Source organism: Eretmochelys imbricata, chromosome 27 (genome assembly GCF_965152235.1).
Source record: "Eretmochelys imbricata isolate rEreImb1 chromosome 27, rEreImb1.hap1, whole genome shotgun sequence".
Classification (NCBI taxonomy): domain Eukaryota; kingdom Metazoa; phylum Chordata; order Testudines; family Cheloniidae; genus Eretmochelys; species Eretmochelys imbricata.
Window position 1 is genome coordinate 367,008 of NC_135598.1, and position 21,464 is coordinate 388,471.

Genomic DNA, 21,464 nt, shown 5'->3' on the forward strand with positions numbered 1-21,464 from the left:
CCCTTGGGACTGCCACCTGATGTGCTGAGACTACCTCTGAGCCTGTTTTCCCTGGCACCGTGGGACTTCAGTACCCTGCCTGGTTGTGCCAGACACACTAGCCTGCTGCAACACGGACCCAGGTCTGAACCACATCCCCCAAAAGCTGCAGGCTTAACTGAAAACACCTTAAGAAGTGCTCCTGTCTCTAGCACCCAGATACCTAGTTCCCAGTGGGGTGCAAACCCCAAATAAAACTGTTTTACTCTGTATAAAGCTTATACAGGGTAAACTCATGAATTGTTCACCCTCTATAACACTGATAGAGAGATATGCACGGCTGTTTGCTCCCCCAGGAATTAATTACTTGCTCTGGGTTAATTAATAAGCAAAAAGTAATTTTATTAAATATAAAAAGTAGGATATTTTTTCATAGATATTAAGGTCAGAAGGGACCATTATGATCATCTAGTCTGACCTCCTGCACAATGCAGGCCACAGAGTCTCACCCACCCACTCCTGCAAAAAACCTCTCACCTATGTCTGAGCTATTGAAGTCCTCAAATTGTGGTTTAAAGACTTCAAGGAGCAGAGAATCCTCCAGCAAGTGACCTGTGCCCCATGCTACAGAGGAAGGCGAAAAACCTCCAGGGCCTCTTCCAATCTGCTCTGGGGAAAAATTTCTTCCCAACCCCAAATATGGCGATCAGCTAAACCCTGAGCATATGGGCAAGATTCACCAGCCAGATACCCATGAAAGAATTTTCTGTAGTAACTCAGATCCCACCCCATCTAACATCCCATCACAGGCCATTGGGCCTATTTATCATGAATATTTAAAGATGAATTAATTGCCAAAATCATGTTATCCCATCATACCATCTCCTCCATAAACTTATTGAGTTGATTTAAGTGGTTCCAAGTAATAACAGTCAGAACGAAGTAAGTTACCAAGCAAAATAAAATAAAACACACAAATCTAAGCCTAATACAGTAGGAAACTAAATGCAGGTAAATCTCACCCTCAAAGATGTTCTAATAACCTTCTTTGACAGACTAGACTCCTTCCTAGTCCGGGTCCAGCAATCACTCACACACCCGTAATAACTGTCCTTTGTTCCAGTTTCTTTCAGGCATCTCTTTGGAGTGGAGAGGCTATCTTTCAAGCCAGCTGAAGATAAAATGGAGGGGTTTCCAGGACCTTATATAGTCTTTCTCTTGTGGGTGGAATTCCCTTTTTCTCCTGTGTAAAATACTCTCCACAAGATGGAGTATGCAGTCACCTGGGCAAGTCACATGTCTATGAATGATTCGGCTTTTTGCAGGCCGACGCCATTGTTTACGTTAGTTTAAACGTTCCCAGGAAAGCTCAGATGTGGATTGGCGTCTCCCAAAGTCCATTGTAGGTTAAGTGTTTCTTGACTGGGCACTTACTGAGAATAGTCCTTTCTCAAGAAGCTGAGAAAATGATTCACTGAGGCTACTTAGAATCAAAACACTTCAAGATATAAGTACATAGCCAATATTCATAACTTCAACTACAAAAATGATACACACATGCAGACAGCATAATCATAACCAGCAAACTACAACCTTCCCATAGACACCCCACTTGGCTTCCTCTGTACAAGACCTGGTGCAACCATAGGACCTTGGTTGCAACAATGATCTATATGATCACAATTCATGTCAATAACGTCACAGGACCTTCCATTGCAAGAGGAGAAATTTTACTGGGTGGAACGATACCAGCAAAATTTTGCATCTCGCTCACCTCCCCAGGCCCTTTAGGTTTGCCTGTACAGTCTGTTTAGAGCAGCTGCTCTTTGTAGCAGGGGCGTGTCTGTGAAGTGCCATGCAGGCTGGTGGGGCTGTACAGGCAGGGACCAAAATACAGTCGTGGGCACTGAGCTCTTATGAGACACATTAGAGCAGATGTTCCCCACACTGCACCAGTAAGATGCACACACCCATGCCAGTGATTTCCGAGGGGCTGGCTGGGAAGGGAGTGCTGGGCCTGTTTGCAGCTGCTTCTACAGGCTTTTGCTGCCAGGTGAGCCAGGAGGTCTCTAGCACCGCCTTGTATTCATGGAGGGCCCAGCAGCCCTGGCCAGGAACAAAGCCTCGTTGACCTAGGTGCTATACCGACACATGGAAAGGACAGTGCCTGCCCCAAAGAACGACGAGGCACAAAAAGTAAATGGAACAAACCACTGACCTGGGACAGAGCCGGGGGGTCTGTCATCAGAATATACAATCCTTTGCTGGTCGCCTGCCAACCCTCGTGGCCCATTTACCATCGGCTGCCAGCAGCAGTGAGGAGAGATCTGAAGGGAGACATGGCAGAGGCTTGTGGGATCTGGTCAGGGATGTTGCTTCCTGCACAAGGGGCAGTGCACAAGAGGCTGCAGAACTGCCGATGGGCGCATCAAAGAAGCAGCTGGTGTAGTGGAAGAGCAAAGGAAGTAAAGGAAGGCGGCGAGAGATGACATTTTACACAAGCAGGGGGATGGGCGAAGCTGTGCAGGGCCTTCCAAGTACGGCCCAGAAGCTTGTGTGTGAGACGCATGGATCAAGGGGGAGCAAGTGGGAGTCTCAAGGAGGGGTGTGACACAGCAGGGCAATGGGCCAGGAGGGTGACTGTAGCAGAATGGGCCGTATGAGGACCAGGCAGGTACCAGGGAGGTGGAGAAGAGGCTGCCCTGCTGCAGGCAGGAGGTGATGAGCGTTCTAGCCACAGGACAGGAAAGGGTTGCTCTTCGGGAGGATCTGCAGGAAGAAGCTGTAGGATTTGGAGGCATCCTGGGAATTCTTGGCTGCATTTTCTTTCCAACGACGCACATCTGCCCACAGCCAATACCTCGCTGTGGCTCTAAGGGATCCAAAGAGCTGCAGTTTCGGAAGCTTGTGCCTGGTTGCACTGAAGGGAGCTAAGCACCCGTCTGTGCTCTCCTAAGAACCTTTCCATGGGAGCCATTGCTATGTGGTTGTCCCAGAGAAGCTATGTGATTGCAAACATGTATGGGGAGGCGGTGTCCAGTAGATGCAGCCCACCCCAGGGCAATTTCCACAACCCTTGCCTACAGAACTGACTGAAAACTGGCCTCCACTTTGGTGAGTTTGTTTTCAGCCTGGGGTCCGGCTCTCAAGGCACGAGAGACCGAGTGTAACATTAAGCAGCTTTGGCTAAAGCATCTGGCCCTTTACACAGCCACCGTCTGTCGTTACTGCTCACTGTTGAAAGGGTCCTGGCCAGATGGTCCCATGCACACACTCCTCTCTTGGATTTACCCAGCACTTCCCAAATACAGCACAGGTGAGGCTGCTGACACAGTATCTGGTTTCCACGGAATGGGGCTTCTGGCAGATGGGTGGACAATGTCTTATTTCTGGAGCACAGATTTTATATTAACAGAACAATAACATGCAAACAACCTGTAATTGCACCTGTACCCTATCTGTCAGCAGCTGCCCACAACAACAGTGTGTAACCCTCCCCCCTCAGACACATGGGCCACATGCTGCCTTCGCTGCTACCTGTGTGGCCCTGCGAACTACCGGACCGAGAACATCTGCCAGAGAAGCAACTAGAAAGCCGGAAGCAAATGGAGTCAGCCAGCCAGGGCCTGCTTTGCACAGTGCTGAGCACTCCAGGCTCCCAGCCTGGACAGACAGATGGTTGCTCTGCTCAAGTTAGAATTACAAACGGAAGCGTGGCCGTTGTGGCCCAGGCAGTGACAACAACTAGTCACCCGAGTACAAGCCCTCCTGATCCCCGGGTCTGAGCTCTGGTGGCTAGCCCATACCGTCTCCCAGCTGCAATGGCCAGGCTGCTATTGTTAACACGCTAGCTCAAGTGGAGCTGGCATGTGGCTGCCTGCCCGGTGTGAGAGGCACATGCCCAGCTGCGGTGCAGATGTACCCACTGAGGCCAGCTTGCGCCTTCAGTGTTAGCACCCCCGAGAGTCAGGCCCCAGCTGCGCCCACTGGCCAGTAAACAGAGCATTTTCCCCTGGGCTTTCCCAGCACAATGTCTGCTTGGAGAGCAGGGGGTGGAGAGTTTGTCATTCAGAGCCTACCCCAGCCCCATTACCCAGCTGGGATCTTCGAGCCGGCTGTGGGGACGGCAGCACCAGCCGGAGGAAGGGGGGCTCTCCCCAGACAAGGTGCAGGGGCAGAGTGGAAACCTCGGGGCTGCAATGGCCCCACACTCACACATGCCATGATAAGGTACCCACAGGTCTGGGATACTGAGACGTGAGAGTAACAGACTTGACCCAGCCCCAGTGTGAACAGCTAATAAGGCACGGACTGACCCCTGCTCACACCGCGGCTACGCTGTGCTAAAGCAGATCAAAACAGCACCCTGGCATGTGCGATCCCCAGGGGTGGGGGAGGGGTGGGTTCCTGCTCTGTGCAGTGCCCAGGGGTGGGGGAGGGGAGGGTCCCTGCTCTGTGCAGTGCCCAGGGGTGGGGGAGGGGCAGGTCCCTGCTCTGTGCAGTGCCCAGGCTGGGGGAGGGGAGGGTCCCTGCTCTGTGCAGTGCCTAGGCTGGGGGAGGGGAGGGTCCCTGCTCTGTGCAGTGCCCAGGCTGGGGGAGGGGAGGGTCCCTGCTCTGTGCAGTGCCCAGGCTGGGGGAGGGGCAGGTCCCTGCTCTGTGCAGTGTCCAGGCTAGGGGAGGGGAGGGTCCCTGCTCTGTGCAGTGCCCAGGCTGGGGGAGGGGCAGGTCCCTGCTCTGTGCAGTGCCTAGGCTGGGGGAGGGGAGGGTCCCTGCTCTGTGCAGTGCCCAGGCTGGGGGAGGGGCAGGTCCCTGCTCTGTGCAGTGCCCAGGCTGTGGGAGGGGAGGGTCCCTGCTCTGTGCAGTACCCAGGGTGGGGGGGGAGGGTCCCTGCTCTGTGCAGTACCCAGGGTGGGGGAGGGGAGGGTCCCTGCCCTGTGCAGTGCCCAGGCTGGGGGAGGGGCAGGTCCCTGCTCTGTGCAGTGCCTAGGCTGGGGGAGGGGGGCAGGTGTGATGGGTTTCCCGGGGTGCAATCTAGAACTGGGGTACTGCTGAGCCCTCTGTATCACCAACCTGGACTCCCTCTCACACTGTAATGCTGTGACATGCTACAATCCTCTCCAGGTCCTGCACTTGCACAGCCATCCACAGGTGGGCACACAACCAGCGGAGTTACATGAATGATCTCCGAGACACTCATGAACCAACAATAGAGAGGCTCCAGACAATACCCTCAGCTCCCCAGGCTAGGACCCCACACTTGTACCATCTTGCCCTGGTCAGAAGCCTGGCCAGTGTAAGTTTATTTCCCAGTCCGCCACAGGTAGTGATCAATGGCTCCATGTCTAGTCGGCAGCCAGTATCAAGTGGAGTGCCCCAAGAGTCGGTCCTTGGGGCCGGTTTTGTTCTATATCTTCATTAATGATCTGGAGGATGGTGTGGATTGCACCCTCAGCAAGTTTGCAGATGACACTAAACTGGGAGGAGAGGTAGATATGCTGGAGGTTAGGGACATGATACAGAGGGACCTAGACAAATTGGAAGATTGGGTCAAAAGAAATTTCAACAAGGACAAGTGCAGAGTCCTGCACTTAGGATGGAAGAACCCCATGCACCGCTACAGACTAGGGACCGAGTGGCTCGGCAGCAGTTCTGCAGAAAAGGACCTAGGGGTTACAGTGGACGAGAAGCTGGATATGAGTCAACAGTGTTCCCTTGTTGCCAAGAAGGCTAACGGCATTTTGGGCTGTACAAGTAGGGGCATTGCCAGCAGATCAAGGGATGTGATCGTCCCCCTCTATTCGGCATTGGTGAGGCTTCATCTGGAGTACTGTGTCCAATTTTTGGCCCCACACTATGAGAAGGATGTGGAAAAATTGGAAAACGTCCAGCGGAGGGCAACAAAAATGATTAGGGGACTGGAACACATGACTTATGAGGAGAGGCTGAGGGAACCGGGATTATTTAGTCTGCAGAAGAGAAGAGTGAGGGGGGATTTGATAGCTGCTTTCAACTACCTGAGAGGTGGTTCCAAAGAGGATGGATCTAGACTGTTCTCAGTGGTAGCAGATGACAGACCGAGGAGTAATGGTCTCAAGTTGCAGTGGGGGAGGTTTAGGTTGGATATTAGGAAAATCTTTTTCACTAGGAGGGTGGTGAAGCACTGGAATGGGTTACCTAGGGAGGTGGTGGAATCTCCTTCCTTAGAGGTTTTTAAGGTCAGGCTTGACAAAGCCCTGGCTGGGATGATTTAATTGGGGATTGGTCCTGCTTTGAGCAGGGGGTTGGACTAGATGACCTCCTGAGGTCCCTTCCAACCCTGAGATTCTATGATTCTAAAAAAGGAAGTGGAGGTGCACCAGCTTTTGTACACTGAGCAGATTCCCCAGGCACTTCAACCAAAACACACTGTTTTAAGTAAGATATAAAACCAGGTTTATTAACTACAGAAAGAGATTTTTAGTGATTATAAGTAATAAATGTACAGATCAAAGTTAGTTACCTAAGAAATGAAAGTAAAACCGCAATCTGAATTCTATAAACTAGACAGGATTTGAATCAAGCAGTGTCTCACCCTGGTAGATGGTATAGTTCCTGCATATATAGGTTGGGATTCTCCTTTCCAGCCTGGGACCACCTCCCCCATTCAGCCTTTGTCCTCCGGAGGTGTTTCCAGGTGTTGAGTTGTGGGGGGAAGTGAGGCCAAATGATTAGGTCATTTCCCTCCTTTATAGGAGGAACTGTAGATCTTTTGCTAGGATTTGAGTCAAGCTATGTCCATTGTTTATGTGCTATCACTGAGAGGTTTTCATTGTACACAGCTCCTGTGATAGTCCTTGGTAGTGTGGATTCCCCTTAATGGGCCATCAGCAGCATCTGGCTGTTACATTATTGTACCTGAAAGGTTGGTTGTTGGTGTTCCCAACCTTACACCATATTTCAGTAACACACACATAGCAAAACTTCACATACAATGATAGCGCATATAATCCAACAGGATATTAATGTTTAACAGATCAAGACTTTTAGAATGATACCTCACAAGGCATACTTCGTAGCAAGTACATCATAATCATATCACCATGATAAATATGGGGGTGCCAGGGTATTGATTTGGGTACAGAGTGTCACAGTGGGTCCCTGCTCTGTGCGATGCCCAAGGATGGGGGAGGGGCATACTCCAGCTCTGTGCAATGCAGGAGGGAGGGGGAGAGGAGGGTCCCTGCTCTGTGAGATGCACAGGGGTGGGGGAGGGCCAGTATCAGAACTTCTCAACATTGTTTTAACTCTATAGCTGAATTAGTCAGTAATTCGTTGTAATTAAACGGTCACTGGTTCACACACCCAGTAATTGAGCACTGACTGATTCTGTAATGTAGTATGTAAATACTACAAGTCACTTACGGATGGGCAAATTCTTTCACCCAGAGTCCAGCCTGGGATTTGCAAGGGCCCCAAAGGAGTTAGGCACACAGCTGCCTGTGCAGGGCAATGGGATTGGGTACCTGAATCCCTTAGGCCTTGTCTGTGCACCCAACTTGCACCAGTTCAACTCAGTCATTTTAGAACTGGACTCAACAAGGCTGGTGTGAATGCTTTGCTCACTTCACATTGCGGGCATCCTGGAGCCATTGGTTTCACTGGGAAAGCTACACTGAACTGAGGTGCTCTTCACCTGAGATAGGAGCATCCATTGGGAGCTGGCGCGGATCTGACAGTACTCACCCAGCCCAACCCTTTCTCACCTCCACGGGCTTCCTTCAGTCTTTCCTTCAGACTGGTGGGGCCAGACGCTCATTAACGTGCAGGCCCCTTCACACTCTCCAGCAGCCTCAAAGGATGTGTTACCTGGGATTATCTAATTTGGGGTAGAACAGCAGCGAGGCTCGGCAACTCACTTCTGGCTCAAATTCAGCGCCAGGCTGCCCCACAGGCTTTGGCACAAGCTGCTAACCTGTGTTAAAAGCCAAGTTGCCGGGTCTTCACTTCTATTGTAACCTGGGCGCTAACCCAAGTTAAATACACAGCAGCTCTCTTTGCAGCGCAGACCTGCCCTTGCAGTGAGCGTACGTGGCCCCGGGATGGCCTTTGCCATTCACCCTCACTGCAAAGATCTCGCTGCCCGCTCCCCACCTGCTAACTGGAAGCAACCTGAGGCAGGGCTGACTCTTCCTGTGCGTGCACAGCACCCTGCCCAGAGGGCCCTGTTCCCGGGAGGAGCCTGTAGTCGCTGCTGTCACACAAATATACTGCGCCCCCACCCACCAGCGTGCTAGAGTGTTGGGGGCAGGTCGGAAAGATGCAAGAGAGATTTTGCACTGACAGTTGCTTCACGGGCTGGGCTCGTTTCCTGCGACTCACTGAACCCAAACCATTTCTTTCCTGTTGTTTCACAGAGCAGGGCTAACTCTGTCCCTTCCGCAGGCAGGAAACAGAGAGAAACTGCAACACGCCCTGTGTGTGCAGCACATCCTGTGTGTGCAGTGCGGCATCGCTGGGGGAAGAGACAAGGAGCAGCCACCTGCCCGCTTCCCCCCCAACCTGGGCCAGCAGGGGCGCAAAGCAGCCCAGGAGCCGCTAGGGCCTCTCTGCCATCCCCATCCCAGACACACCCTATCCAGAGCCTGGGGAGCGGGTGGCTCAGAACCTGCCTCAGGGTCACTAACTCCACGCATTCAAAAACCCCGAGGATGGCTTACAAATCATGAGATTTTTAACAAGCAACGAATGTGGGGTTCCCCGTCTTCGCCTTGATTGTGGAGCCCTTAGGGGCCATGTTTTCATCCTTTTCTCCAGATCTGGAAGGGGGGTTCAATGAGATTCTCATGTGCTTACATCATTCCTGGACCTGCGGCTTTAAGAAAAACACTAAACAGCATGAGACTCATGCAAACTGCAAAAGCTCGCAGCAATGCCAGGGGGATCTGGCAGCAGTCCCTATACTTGGGTTGCCGATTACTTTCCATTAGAAAGGATTCTTGTCGCCTCTCCTTTGAGAAGCTCTCCCGCCTTCCTTGTTTGCAGCAAGTCTTTGATACTCAGCCGGGGGACAGCCTTGGGACTCGTCTTTGTTTCATAAAATCCTGTTCTGCTATTGCTGAGATATAAACTGGAAAACAGCCTTTCTCAGGAAATTTTTGGCACCCCGCAAAAATAAGAACTAAATCCACATCCATTCAAGAGGGCTGGGCTCCTGCCTCCCCCAAAGCAGCAGCAGCAGCAAATGCGCTGGGCTGGGCACAGCTGGGAGCTGCCAGACGAGCTGCAGTGCCGAGGCTGGAGAGAGAGCAGGACTGGAAACCTCCCCCAGGACCAAGCCCTTGGCCCCAGTGGCCCATTCCCACCCTCTTGGGATAACACAAGGGTCTGGAGTTCCCCCAGTTCTGGAAGTCGGGGGAGACAGAGAGCACAGTGAGCCAGCTCCCCCCCACCCCCAACCAATCAACCACCTTTAGATCAAGCACCTGGGCCCAGCAGTCCATTCCCGCTGGAATAACCCCTTGCCTGGCCCCAGATAATGTAATCCTGTAGCCCCAGTGTGAGCAATCTGTGCGGAAATGCTGATGGCTCAGAGTTAAAACTCTGCTGATGATGCACAGTGAGGGGCTCATCACTGTGCATAACAGAATCAGGTTTTTCTTTGTAAAAAACCCCCTAGGATGTTGCCTGCAGTAAATCGACGTTACAAGACAGTTATTTCGGGTGCTTACAAGTTTGGAAATGCCAGCTGTACAGCTTCTGGTTGCTTGTACAGCCCTTGTTCTGCCCTTTGGGCGCACACACCCGGTACAGTCTATGATTACACGATCCCACACGGGTTTCCCATTGCACCCCTGCCTCATTCAATACCCAGGACACACGCACAAGGGGAAAGAATGAAGGTTGCATCAATCTGGCACTTCCAAGTGCTTGACTTAGCAACCTACAGAATGTCCTTGTAACGCAGGTCGCTGCCTTGGTGGTGTGTTTTCAGTACACTGCCGCTGAGTGACCCCCACTGCGTGAAGTGCCATACACACACAGTTATGCTGGCTGGACTTCCCAGCGGGTTCCCTCTCCCCAAGAGCTGAGTCTTACCCAGCACCTGACAGCTGGGCAGGGCACCTCCTGTCCTACATGCACCTGACACAGCCTGACATCTGCAAACACACTCTGGAGTGGCAGGAGAAAAACACCCCCAGATGCTGCTGGCTCCAGAGTTACCAGATACGCGGTGGCAGCAGGATCCAGCACTTTCCCTGCCGGGGGCCCTGACATTTACTCTCTGACATTGTCGCGCCTACAGGATACAAACACCGAGTGGCTTCCAGGAACACACTATACTCGTCCTCCCAACAGTGTTTATATTAACGAGCCTACGTCAAACCTTGCATCCCTGGATCCAGCACCTGCGGGGCTGCTTGCCCTGGATGATGAGCCCAAAGGAGAGTTGGATCACATGTGGGGGTGCAGACCAAACCAGATGGTCCCCAATGCTTTTGTCAGTAATGTCTGGTGGGCCCAGGACATTGCATGGGAGTGCCATGAGAAGGGCCCCAGTTCAATGGCCAGAAGCAGGGAAGACAGGGGCAGGGGGCCTTCAGGAGAGACCAAGAGAAGGGTGGCAAGAGATGGTGACTGCCATGCAGACCTTCTAACACCCCCCACCTCTCCGCTGCTCCCCCAGCTTCACCTGAATAGCAGAGGCACATGTAGATTCCCCTCCCTGCACTCTCTGAAATGAGGCCTAGCAGCTACTTTGACCAGCCACCTTCCCTCCCTCACTAGCCCTCTGTTTAGACTCAGTGAAATTTCACACTCATGGATGGAAGACTGGAAATTGCTTCTGAACTAGTCCTTTTTTCCCACTGAGCAAATACCAGGAAACCTGGGCAGACCCCCCTGCTGTGATGCCCCCAACACTCTGTATTCCTGATAACATGTCTTGCGCTGGGCTCTGGGAATTGCTTCGGGAAGAAGGAAGCTCACTGGCTGGTTTTGCCCTCAATTCACATTGCCTCCTGAAGAACAATGCAAGTCCGGCTGGCTGGGAGACTCCATCCCGCCCTGGCAGATGAAGACCTGGCCTCAGTTACTCACGTCTTCGTCACCTCTCGGCTGGACAGCAACAATGTCATATTCCTGGGCATGGAGACTTCTGCATGCAGAGAACTCCAACGAGCATCACACACTGCAACGCCTCCCCTCAGCCACACAGGCTACGTACGACCAGTCCGCCACTCTCCATGCTGGCTTCCCTACAAGAGCAAATCACATTCAGATCCTCACGGCGCTCCATAGCCTAGGCCCAGGATATCTAAAAGGCTGCCTGAAACTCCAGGGTGAAGACTGTAGTCCACATCTTCACTCCTCTGGCCCAGTGGAACTCTCTACAACGAGAGTAAAGCTTATTTGTGCAGGAGACGGAACTTTCTGTCAGTACTGATGCAAGACTGTCAAGCGAACTCCCCCAGGAACTAAAGCCCATCGCAAACCTCCCCACCTTCTGTTCCAAGTGCATGGTACATTTCTTTGACCTGCCATCTCTTACAAACACACAGCAACAGATGTATTTCAGAACAAAAACAAATCAACAAAGAAACAAAACAAAACCGTCCTCCAGAAATCCAAAACACCCTACCAAAGCAAGACACTCCTCTGCCCCTCTTCTCCCCTGGGGAGAGGATGAGAGAACAAACAGCACATGTCATTTCATGCACTACTGGAAGATGCTCAGATACAATGGTGATGAGCACAGTATCCCAAGCACTGATATAGACTAAAACAGAAGTCCCCATTTGCAGTGAAACTAAGTGCAGCTCCGCTACATAAATCCAAGGCTTTGTAACAGAATTTAGGTCTAAAATGCTTTAGAATACCAGGGGCCTAACTAATAGGTTTTGGATCTGGTTTTGCAATGTACAGGGTGAACAATAGACAAGCACGTGGGGGGAAGCGGGGGCCCCTTTTGCTGGATCTGTCCCTCCATCCACACTGCCCATGTTTTAATACACAGTCATTCTGCTCTGGAGAGCGGCTGACATGTGTTGTCCCAAGCAACAAATACTGCGCAGTATCCCATTTGCTTCTTCTGAAGGCTGCCTTGAGAAATCAGCTGTCCCTGTCAGGTCAGAGCAAGGTTTGCCCCATCCAGCTAGGAGGAGGGTACATTTTCTACATGGCACAGTGAACAATGTGGAGGATGAGTTACTCAGTGGTTCCTGAAATTGGGGATGAACATCTCTGTTAGATGACCTCTATTTACAATAAACAGAACATGGGGGGATCATTCAGTGCTAAATTTAGCACTAGGCAAACATCCATGATACACTTTACATTTATGTATAATACAATTCTGAGTAGGTAACACCATTGTGAACACCTGTGCATTTATGCATAGACCAATATGGCAGGGGGGAATGGTGTCTCACGTTCATGGGAACATGCATAAATATTACAATGACCCCCAGTATATAAGAATGGCTCAAAGGTTCCCACTATCAGCCTAGAAACATCCAGCTTCAAACAGCACCTGAGCAACTGCAACTTACCAAAGAGAAATGGCTTCAGGTACCTTTTTATATCTGAATTGTAAAGTACTGTGAACATCAGTGCAGGCTGGTGGGACCCAGTGCAGAGAGAGGACAGTATTGCCGTGTAAACTCAATGTCTATGGTAAAAGATGGGACTTTCAAACCCGATAAAGGAAATATGTTTTCACACAATGCGTAATTAGCTTGTGGAACTCACTGCCACGGGAAGATGTGGAGGCCAAGAATTTAGCAATTTTAAAAGGGGATTGGACATTTCTATGGACACAGGAATATCCAGAGTTATAATTTCTATTACTAACAAAAATTATGAAGGCATATTAAATCTGCTGCTTCAGGGCTTAAGCCAATCTCTCACTATTAGAGACCAGGACCTTTATGTGGGGGCAGATTATTTTGTACCTGCTAATGCAGAGTCCTTGCACCTTCCTCTGAAGCAGCTGGTGCTGGGCAGTGTTAGAGCCAGGATACTGGAACAGAGGGGCCTCAGGTCTGATCCCCCCTGGTGATTTCTGTGTTCCTAAGCAACAGGGAGGTTATCATTTTAATCACACAAGTCAGGAAGTTCTAAATTATGTTTTTTAAAGCTCAGCTCCATTGCACTAATCCTAAGGACCTTAGCCAATGTCGAGGGGGTTGTAAGCTTATTGGGGCAGGGATCATCTCTCCTGTGTTTGTACAGTGCCTGGCACAAGGAGGTCCTGGCCCATGACAGATAATAAAACAGCTGGTTTGCTGGGGCGTGTGGGTATGTTCAGGGGTGCTGGAGCAACAGGGCATAGCTGCCCCATCTATCACATCCACACCCCTGCTGCAGAGAAGCCTTGCTCCACCCCTTGCTGATCCCCAGCCCTGCAGCTGTGGGAGGTCAGCAGCACCTGGGATGAATACTGCCTGGCTCCATGCTGACCAAGATGGCTGATGGGGTAGGTCTGGCAGGTGGGGTGCAGGAGGCTCTCTCCCCTTCGTCAGCTCCTGTGCGGGAAGGGGCTCTCATTCAAGGAAGAGGCATGAAAGGGGAAGGAGGAGGGAAACTGCAGGAGACTAATAAGACTCATTTGCTCCACTCCTATCCCTCACCTTAAACTCATCTTCAGGCTCCTAAGGGTTAAACCCTGCTCCATATGTGCCAAGAGAGTCAACCTGGCAGTCTTAGAAGACAACGCTCGAGTGGGTGTTTTCCCCCTTTCATTAGCAACACGTATTTACTCCGATTCCAGGTGTTTTGTCTGGGAACATCCTTTGTTCTGGGCTCAGTGATACCTCATGTTCACTATGGTTCGGGATATACCCTTAGCTCTGCCCTGCCTCAGCCCCACTCTTCAAGTTTTCTCTCCTTTCTCAAGCCATATACACTTTGTCTGGGCTGGATCTGCTGGGCTGGGGCCCCCCAGGTTCAGACGCCGGCTGATCTCAGATGCAGGGAGAGTTGCCGGCTTTCCATGGCACTGCATTGCTCTGCCCAGCACAGTAGTTCAGTCTGCTGGGATGCCTCTCTGGGAAATGGTTTGTGACGACCTGGGGTTTTGCCCGGTTTGAAGAGCCTGTGACAGTTTCAAAAGCGTGACTGACAGACACGAATGTGATCCCCCATGGGGAAGCTGAGCCGTAGCAGTAGAGCAGGTGCTCTATGCTGGCTCACAAGACATCAGACCTCAGGCATCCCATTATTCTGACTACACCTTTATCACTCCACTTCAGTTCCGAGCTGCTTCTCAAGGCCCCTCTCTCAAGACCTCAGGGCTAAAAGCAATGCCCCATGCAACCTGGCAGACTAGATCCCAGGGTACAAAACAGCATGGACAGGTTTTGGGGATGGAAACGAAGGCTACAAATAACTGCCTGCTATTTTGCTCCTGCAGGTATTCTCACACGATTTAGATCACCCAGACGTCTGTGGCCACAATACGTGGAATAATCAATGGCTTGGGTGTCTAAGTGACACAAATTGTGGGGTCAAAATTGTGCCCCAAAATACTTGCACCTGAAAAAATGGCAGCCAGGTGAAGACCAACCTGAACATGTGCGCATTAATCCCTGACTCAGGGAACTCATGAGATCTTTACCTGCTACAAAGTAGCTGGAACTGAAGCCAGTCCTCCGAATGACCAGTTTATGAAGCCTGGCTCTTGTCTCATTTGTTATTGTAAGGACTGTGCTCATTATTACCGAATATTAACAATGCAAGATTGCTCGGTAATTTCACTAACCCAAAAATGCTTGTATTTGTCCCTCACTTACTGTTCCCTTGCCCAAAGAAGCCATTTGAGACTCATGGTGTCGAGGGATGAGAATTTCCTCTTTTTTATGAGGAAATCCACACTCAGGTACACACTAGGAGAAAGGTGTGTTCTTCTCTGGTGTTAGCTAACACAAGGTAAAATCACAGTGAAACCATTGCTGTGTATAGTTTTCACATGCATTAGCAGGTTGAGAGAAACAGGATTAACATGTGTTAATCCTACAACTGGCTCGTCCTCACTAGGAGTTTACCTCATGTTAGTCGCCAGCTGTTAGCTATACACCCTTCTTCTGAGTGCAGACAAGGCCTGATGGAGAAAATATTGGACACAGTGGGGGAGGGATGATGAAACCCCTTAGGTTTCATAGGGCCATGACGGCTCCTCCTCAGCTGGGAAAGAACAGCGGCTTACAGAAACAATGTCAGCTGCGTAAGACTCAAAGGGCTTTGGTGGGAGAGGGGCGAAGAGATTTTCAGTGTGTTTGGAGGAACTTTTGAACACAGTTAACATCCAATAAAACAAAAATATTGAGAAGAGGAATGTAGCCAGTGAGATGACAGCCGGGCTTTCAGGTCTGGTGCTCTAGGATTTGCCAGGGCAGAGATGCACTCCCCTGGAACCTGTACACATGATGTCAGGATCAATAAACATTTCTAAGCAGTAGTCTTTAGATCATTGATCAGACAGAAACATAGTTTATCCCAAAGCCCCAGTACCACCCACTGGCAACACCAACTCCCCTTTGCATCCATAATGCCTTAGCGTCACCCAGCTCCCACCTGTACCCAGAACTTCCAGCACCACCTACTGGCATCACCCACCTCACCTCGGAACCCATGACCTTCAGCACCATCCATTGGCATTAGACTTTGCACCTGGCACCACTCGCCAGCCTTACACCCCCCCCCACACACCCACACACCTGCCCCAGCACCCAAGAACCTCATTAGAGCTGTTTCTGCTTGCCCTGGACAGGCACGGGTGAAAGAGACTGGCTTTATTTCTGCCCTTGGGGGGGGAAGAAGAGGAGGTGGGTGTTTTTCTGGCTGCAATGCTGGGGAGTATGTGTCCACTGAAGCCTGTGATCGTAATGTGCAATCCACTCCACCCCTTGAACCAGTGTGTGCTCCGATAACAATTACAGAGTGTCTTACATTTTCAAAGCACTGCCCCAATATTAACCAAACCTTCCCCAGTCCCCCAGGAAGATGTGTATCGGTAGCCCAGCTGGCAAGGGGGAACTAGGACACAGAGATTAGGACCAACACGTTTAAATCTGGCTGTCTAAAGTCAGGCATTGTAAATCCATATTGAGGCTCCTAAAGAAGCGCCCTGAATTTCAGGCATGCTGGGTGCTGCCACTGATTGCAGGGGAAGCTGTGAGGGCTCGGCCCTTCGGAGCCAGCCCACTCGTATTTAGGCGCCCATGTTTGAAAGTTTTGGCTTTCATCTCTCAAAGGCTGTTTCCCCATCTGTAAAATGGAGGCAAGGATTCTCTGCCCCTTTGTAAAGCACCAGGCGAGCCCTGGGTAAGGAGGAGGGCACGCTGGCTCAGCAACTCTGGAACAGAATTTCCACAGTCACCACAGAACAGGCCAGAGGGAGAGAGTGGGGGTGGGGGATGAGCATGAGAGAATCTTAAAAATACAAGAAAAGGTCTGTCTCTTTGGCATTGTACTTGCATATTGGTGTCTAATCTGGTTTATTTTATGCAGAAATAACCTCATGGTAATACGAATGGGTAAGTACAATGAGTGCAAAGGCCAGGGTTCAGAAAAGAGCTACAAGAATGATTCGAGGTCTGGAAGACCGGCCTCTCAGTGAAAGATTCAGTCTGTTTAGTTTGTCCAAGAAAAGGCTAAAAGGTGACTTGATCCTGATCTGTAAAGATCTCCAGGAGGTGAAGATTTCTGATCGTAGAGGGCTCTTTAATCCAACAGGCAAGGCAGAACAAGAGCCAATGGATGGAAGCTGAAGCTGGATAAATTCAGACTAGAAATAAGGCGCACATTTGTAATGGCAAAGGTAATTAATCATGGGAACAGCTTATCCAGGGAGGTGGGGGATTCTCCATCACTTGCTGTCAGTCAGTCAGAACTGGATGTCTTTTGGAGAGATACTCTTGAGCTCAACCAGAAGTTCTGGGCGTGATGCAGGAATCCCTGGTTGAGGTTGTTTCGCTTGTGCTACGCAGGAGTTGAAACAAGATGATCAGAATGGTCTTAAATGTATGAAGCAGTCACCAGCCGCCTCTTTGAACCCCAACACACCATCAGCTTACCCTATATGCCAGCCCTGGAAAGAACAAAAAGGATGAAAGGGGCTTCATTGTAGCCTTCCACCCCCCACCCCAACAGTAATTAGGCCACTGCCCCCAGAATTACTGACACCTCCCCTTTCTTTTGCAGGGTCATATTTTTCTCCTCTGCTCTTTGCTGCAATCATCCTGGGGCTGCAGTGGCCCCGGGAGGCAGCAGCCTTCCCTGCCATGCCCCTCTCCAGTCTGTTTGCCAATGCCGTGCTGAGGGCCCAGCACCTCCACCTGCTGGCTGCTGACACATACAAAGAGTTTGTAAGTATCACAGGGTTGTGACATTGGACTCCCATGTTATTTGAAAATGGGATAATCTTTCCCCACAGACGCAGACATGTTCAGTTTATGGAGTTCTCTCCAATCCTGGGCAGGGGTTCTGAACTCATTTATGTCCCAATCTCCTATTCCCGTGCATCTCTCATGTCCCCCACCTTCTCCCCACCTTTCCCAGCAACAACCTTTAGTCTCCTTCCTGCACCCCAGTTCCCCCTCTTCCTCACATTCCCCTGCCCTCCCCCCATTTCTCTTTCTCATCCGCCACATTTGCTTGTCCCCTCATGGTGACCGGCATTACAGTTCAGTTTCCAAAGCCCAGAGTGGCTCAGACACCTTCACTGAGGGGAACCTGGCGTCAATGCCCCTGGAAGCCATGGGAGATGACACATCTTTACAAGACTTACTGCGTCCAAGGAGTGTATAATTTACTTATGGAGCTGGCAGACCGTGGGCTTTCCAAAATTGTCTGGTTTTCTGCTACCTTAGCTTGCAGAAATACAAATGGGATTACATGTCCATGTCCTTCCTTTGAGAAGCTAAACTGAATACTGCATGTGTTATTCCATAGCACAGACCTAGTCAGAGGCTGATCTTTAGCCTCAGTAACTACTTGGCCAATATGCTGGCTCATCAATGGAATTGCATGCCATTTCCCACCTGCCAGCCCTTCACAGCATCTGTCACCTTTTCTTTCATTTTCCCACCTTGTTAACAGTATGGTTCAGCCTGGGGAGAAGGGTCCCAGGCCCCTTCCCAGGGCACTAGAAAGAGCAGTTCTCAGTGTGTTTGGGATGTTTTCACAGGAACGGACCTATATTCCAGAGGAGCAGAGGCATTCCAATAAAATTTCCCAATCAGCATTTTGTTATTCAGAAACCATTCCGGCTCCCACAGGAAAAGATGATGCCCAGCAGAAATCAGTAAGTTCTCTTCACCTGGCAAATACATTCTGACAGCAGAGCCGCTTCTGAAAAGAGGGTTTCCAACGGGACTCTACATTGTCTGAGGTAGCTCCTTAGCGCCTGCCCAGTAAAACTACAGCTAAGCATGATGTGCTAAGCTAAAGAGGGCTGGGCCTGGACAGTACCTGAAGAGGAGACCTCTGAGGATCAAGTTCAGGTTACTGAATGAAGTAGTCAGCTGCACATTCCATCAAAGACAATACTAAATGCAGTGACCAAGCATGGTACTCGGGGGAGGTTGCTAACTTCCCAATGGGAGATAAAAGCAAGAGGCGCTTAGCTTAGCCTGTGGCATTTTTCTGAGCAGGAGTTGTTCCAGGTGTCCTGGCCAAATTCTAGTTTGGAGAATTCCAGTCTATCTCTTTAAACTCCCCTTGTAGAATCATCAGGATTCCTCACTTCCTTTCCCAAGCTGTCACGTAGCATAGCTCTTAGCCACATTCCACTTCCTTTGGGGGTAAAGCAATTCCAGCATATGTAAGGTGCATAAAATGCTCTGGGATGAAAGGTGCTTTATGAGAGACGCTGCTCTTTGCATCACCCTTTTCACCATGCGTGACCCTGGAGGGTACTGCATAGGGAGAGGACAGGCTTTAAGCACATCAGTGCTCCAGAGTTCCTTTCAGACACATTCTGTTTTAGACTGGAAAGCACATGCCTGTTGCTTAGAAGACACCTTTCCTGCAGAGCTCTGACCCCAATTTATTTTCATTTCAGGACATGGAGCTGCTTCGGTTTTCACTGATTCTCATTCAGTCCTGGTTAAACCCCGTGCAGTTCCTAAGCAGGGTGTTCACCAATAGCCTTGTGTTTGGCACCTCAGACAGAGTCTACGAAAAACTGAGGGACTTAGAAGAAGGTATCCAGGCTCTGATGAGGGTAAGCAGCAGCATGTGACATGGTTACAGAATCATATTGCTCTCCTGGACTCCAGCAGACAGAGCTTTCTTGGGGGCTGGCTCAAGACTATGGAATGAACTCGCCCAGGGGACTAGGGACCATCCCAAACCTCCCCACTTCCTGCTCCAAATGCGAGGTGCATTTCTTTGACCTTCCTTCTCTAACATAAACATACGTGTAGACCAGTGTTTTCCCCAAGAAATAAAAGTATAGAGGCAGTGTTTGACTTTACAGGGGGGGTTGGAAAATGACTAAATTAGCAACACTGTTAACTAGGGCAAAGAGTCCTGTGGCAGCTTATAGACTAACAGGCATATTGGAGCATAAGCTTTCGTGGGTGAATACCCACTTGGCCGGATGCATGTAGCGGAAATTTCCACAGGCAGGTATAAATATGCAAGCAAGAATCAGGCTAGGGCTAATGAGGTTAGTTCAATCAGGGAGGATGAGGCCCTCTTCTAGCAGTTGAGGTGTGAACACCAAGGGAGGAGAAACGGCTTTTGTAGTTGGCGAGCCAGTCACAGTCTTTGTTTAACCCTGAGCTGATGGTGTCCAGGCTGAGGCTGATGGTGGGTGGCATCTGTTGAAATCGTGGTGGAATTCTTCCAGGGTTTCCTTCCCATGGGTCCAGATGATGAAGATGTCATCAATGTAGCGTAGGCAGATCTACCGCAAACTCAGCCTGGGCTCTGAGGCCCAGATCTGTAAGAATACTTAGGTGCCCAAAGATATAGACAGCAGCTGAGTGGGATTTTCAGAAGTGTCTTGGGAGTCCTGTGGGAGTTAGGCACCTACATATCCAGCTGCATCTTTAGGCAACTAAATGCCTTTGAAAGTCTGGCCCTGAGAGTCAAGCTGGGTTCTTTCCTTCTCACACATCAAGAGCACTTCACATACACTTGTGCAACCCCCCCCCCCCCACCCTGTTTTCACTTACACTTGTACTCAATTCCTGGGCAGAGTGATGCTGAGAAGCCAGTCAAATAAACAGGTTTCCATTTCAAGCAGTGCTTACCTGGCCAAAAAAGCTCCAGCTGGTGCACAAAGCTTTTCAGTCAGAAGCAGCAGGAACCTGGTAACATCAGCTAAAGATTTCTCCACTGGGACTGCAAAGTGTTAAAGAGAAAAGAGATTTATTTCACCAGTGTACCAGTTCCCCTAAGCCAGCACTTTGGCCAGCTGTGTTACTGAGACACCTAGACAGTCTCCAACCTGTTTCACACATCCCTCCCATCACCACTGTGTCTTGTCCGGGGCCTGTCCAGCTTTCTTCATGCAGACTATAGTTTAATATGTCCACAATCGTACATGTATAATTGTTCTTCTTGTGAAAATGTGTATGTGAAAGAATGTGCACAAGTGGAACATGAGCTCTGAACAGCAACCCAGTACCCACCTCCTTTATGGCTAGATGGGAAACTATCTTCTGGTGTAACATGGGGCGCTGGGTTGAGAACCATGGATTTTAAACATATGTGCTTGTAGTCTACAAGAAGAAAACGGAAGTGGGGAGGGAAGCAGCAGGTAAGGGACCATCCCAAGGTTGACAGGAATCCAAAAGAGGAGCTTTCATCCTGCACACCCTTTGGTAACATTCATAGAGGGCGATCCACATCACCTACTCCCTTCTGCCCCTCCTTTCCAGACCCCATCTCTCCCCCTCCCTCCCAGTTGCCTGTCTTGGGTAGCTGATGAGCTCACCTATGAGAGGGGGTGTGCTGGGTTTGACAGTAGCTCCTCTCCCCAGCATACTCCCTCTTGCAGGCTACCTCCCAAAAGCACCCATGCAAGTGTGCTAAGCCAGCTCCACACCACCTGCCTGAACCCTGTCTCCGGCTTTCTGTGCCTGTGAAAGCCCCTTCTTCAGGAGTGCTGAGACTGGGAGGCACTCCGCTGTGCAGGTGCCTTGCCATTTGTTTCCATGGTCCCAGGCCTTTGGGCTCTGATGTGCCAGCCCAAGAGCCATTCCCTCCCACCTAAGCTGCCATGTCCCCACAGGAGCTGGAAGATGGAAGCCTCCGGGGATTTCAAGTCCTCAGACCCACTTATGACAAATTTGACATCAATCTCCGGAACGAAGACGCCTTGTTAAAAAACTACGGCCTGTTGTCCTGCTTCAAGAAAGACCTGCACAAGGTGGAGACCTATCTGAAACTGATGAAGTGCCGGCGGTTCGGAGAGAGCAACTGCACCATTTGATGGCAGAAACACTGTTCTGTTATCCCCGAGCACTAACACAAGACGAGGTTAGCATGCTCCTGCC

General features: G+C 50.5%; 1 protein-coding gene across 1 annotated transcript; it reads left to right on the forward strand.

Moving 5' to 3' along the window:
* Positions 1 to 17,237: 17,237 nt before the first annotated feature.
* On the forward strand, positions 17,238 to 21,400 carry LOC144258008 (somatotropin). The gene is made up of 4 exons (XM_077806308.1): positions 17,238 to 17,321; positions 18,143 to 18,259; positions 19,019 to 19,180; positions 21,200 to 21,400. The coding sequence occupies exons 1-4, from the start codon at positions 17,238 to 17,240 to the stop codon at positions 21,398 to 21,400; spliced, it is 564 nt and encodes a 187-aa protein (XP_077662434.1).
* Positions 21,401 to 21,464: the final 64 nt, after the last annotated feature.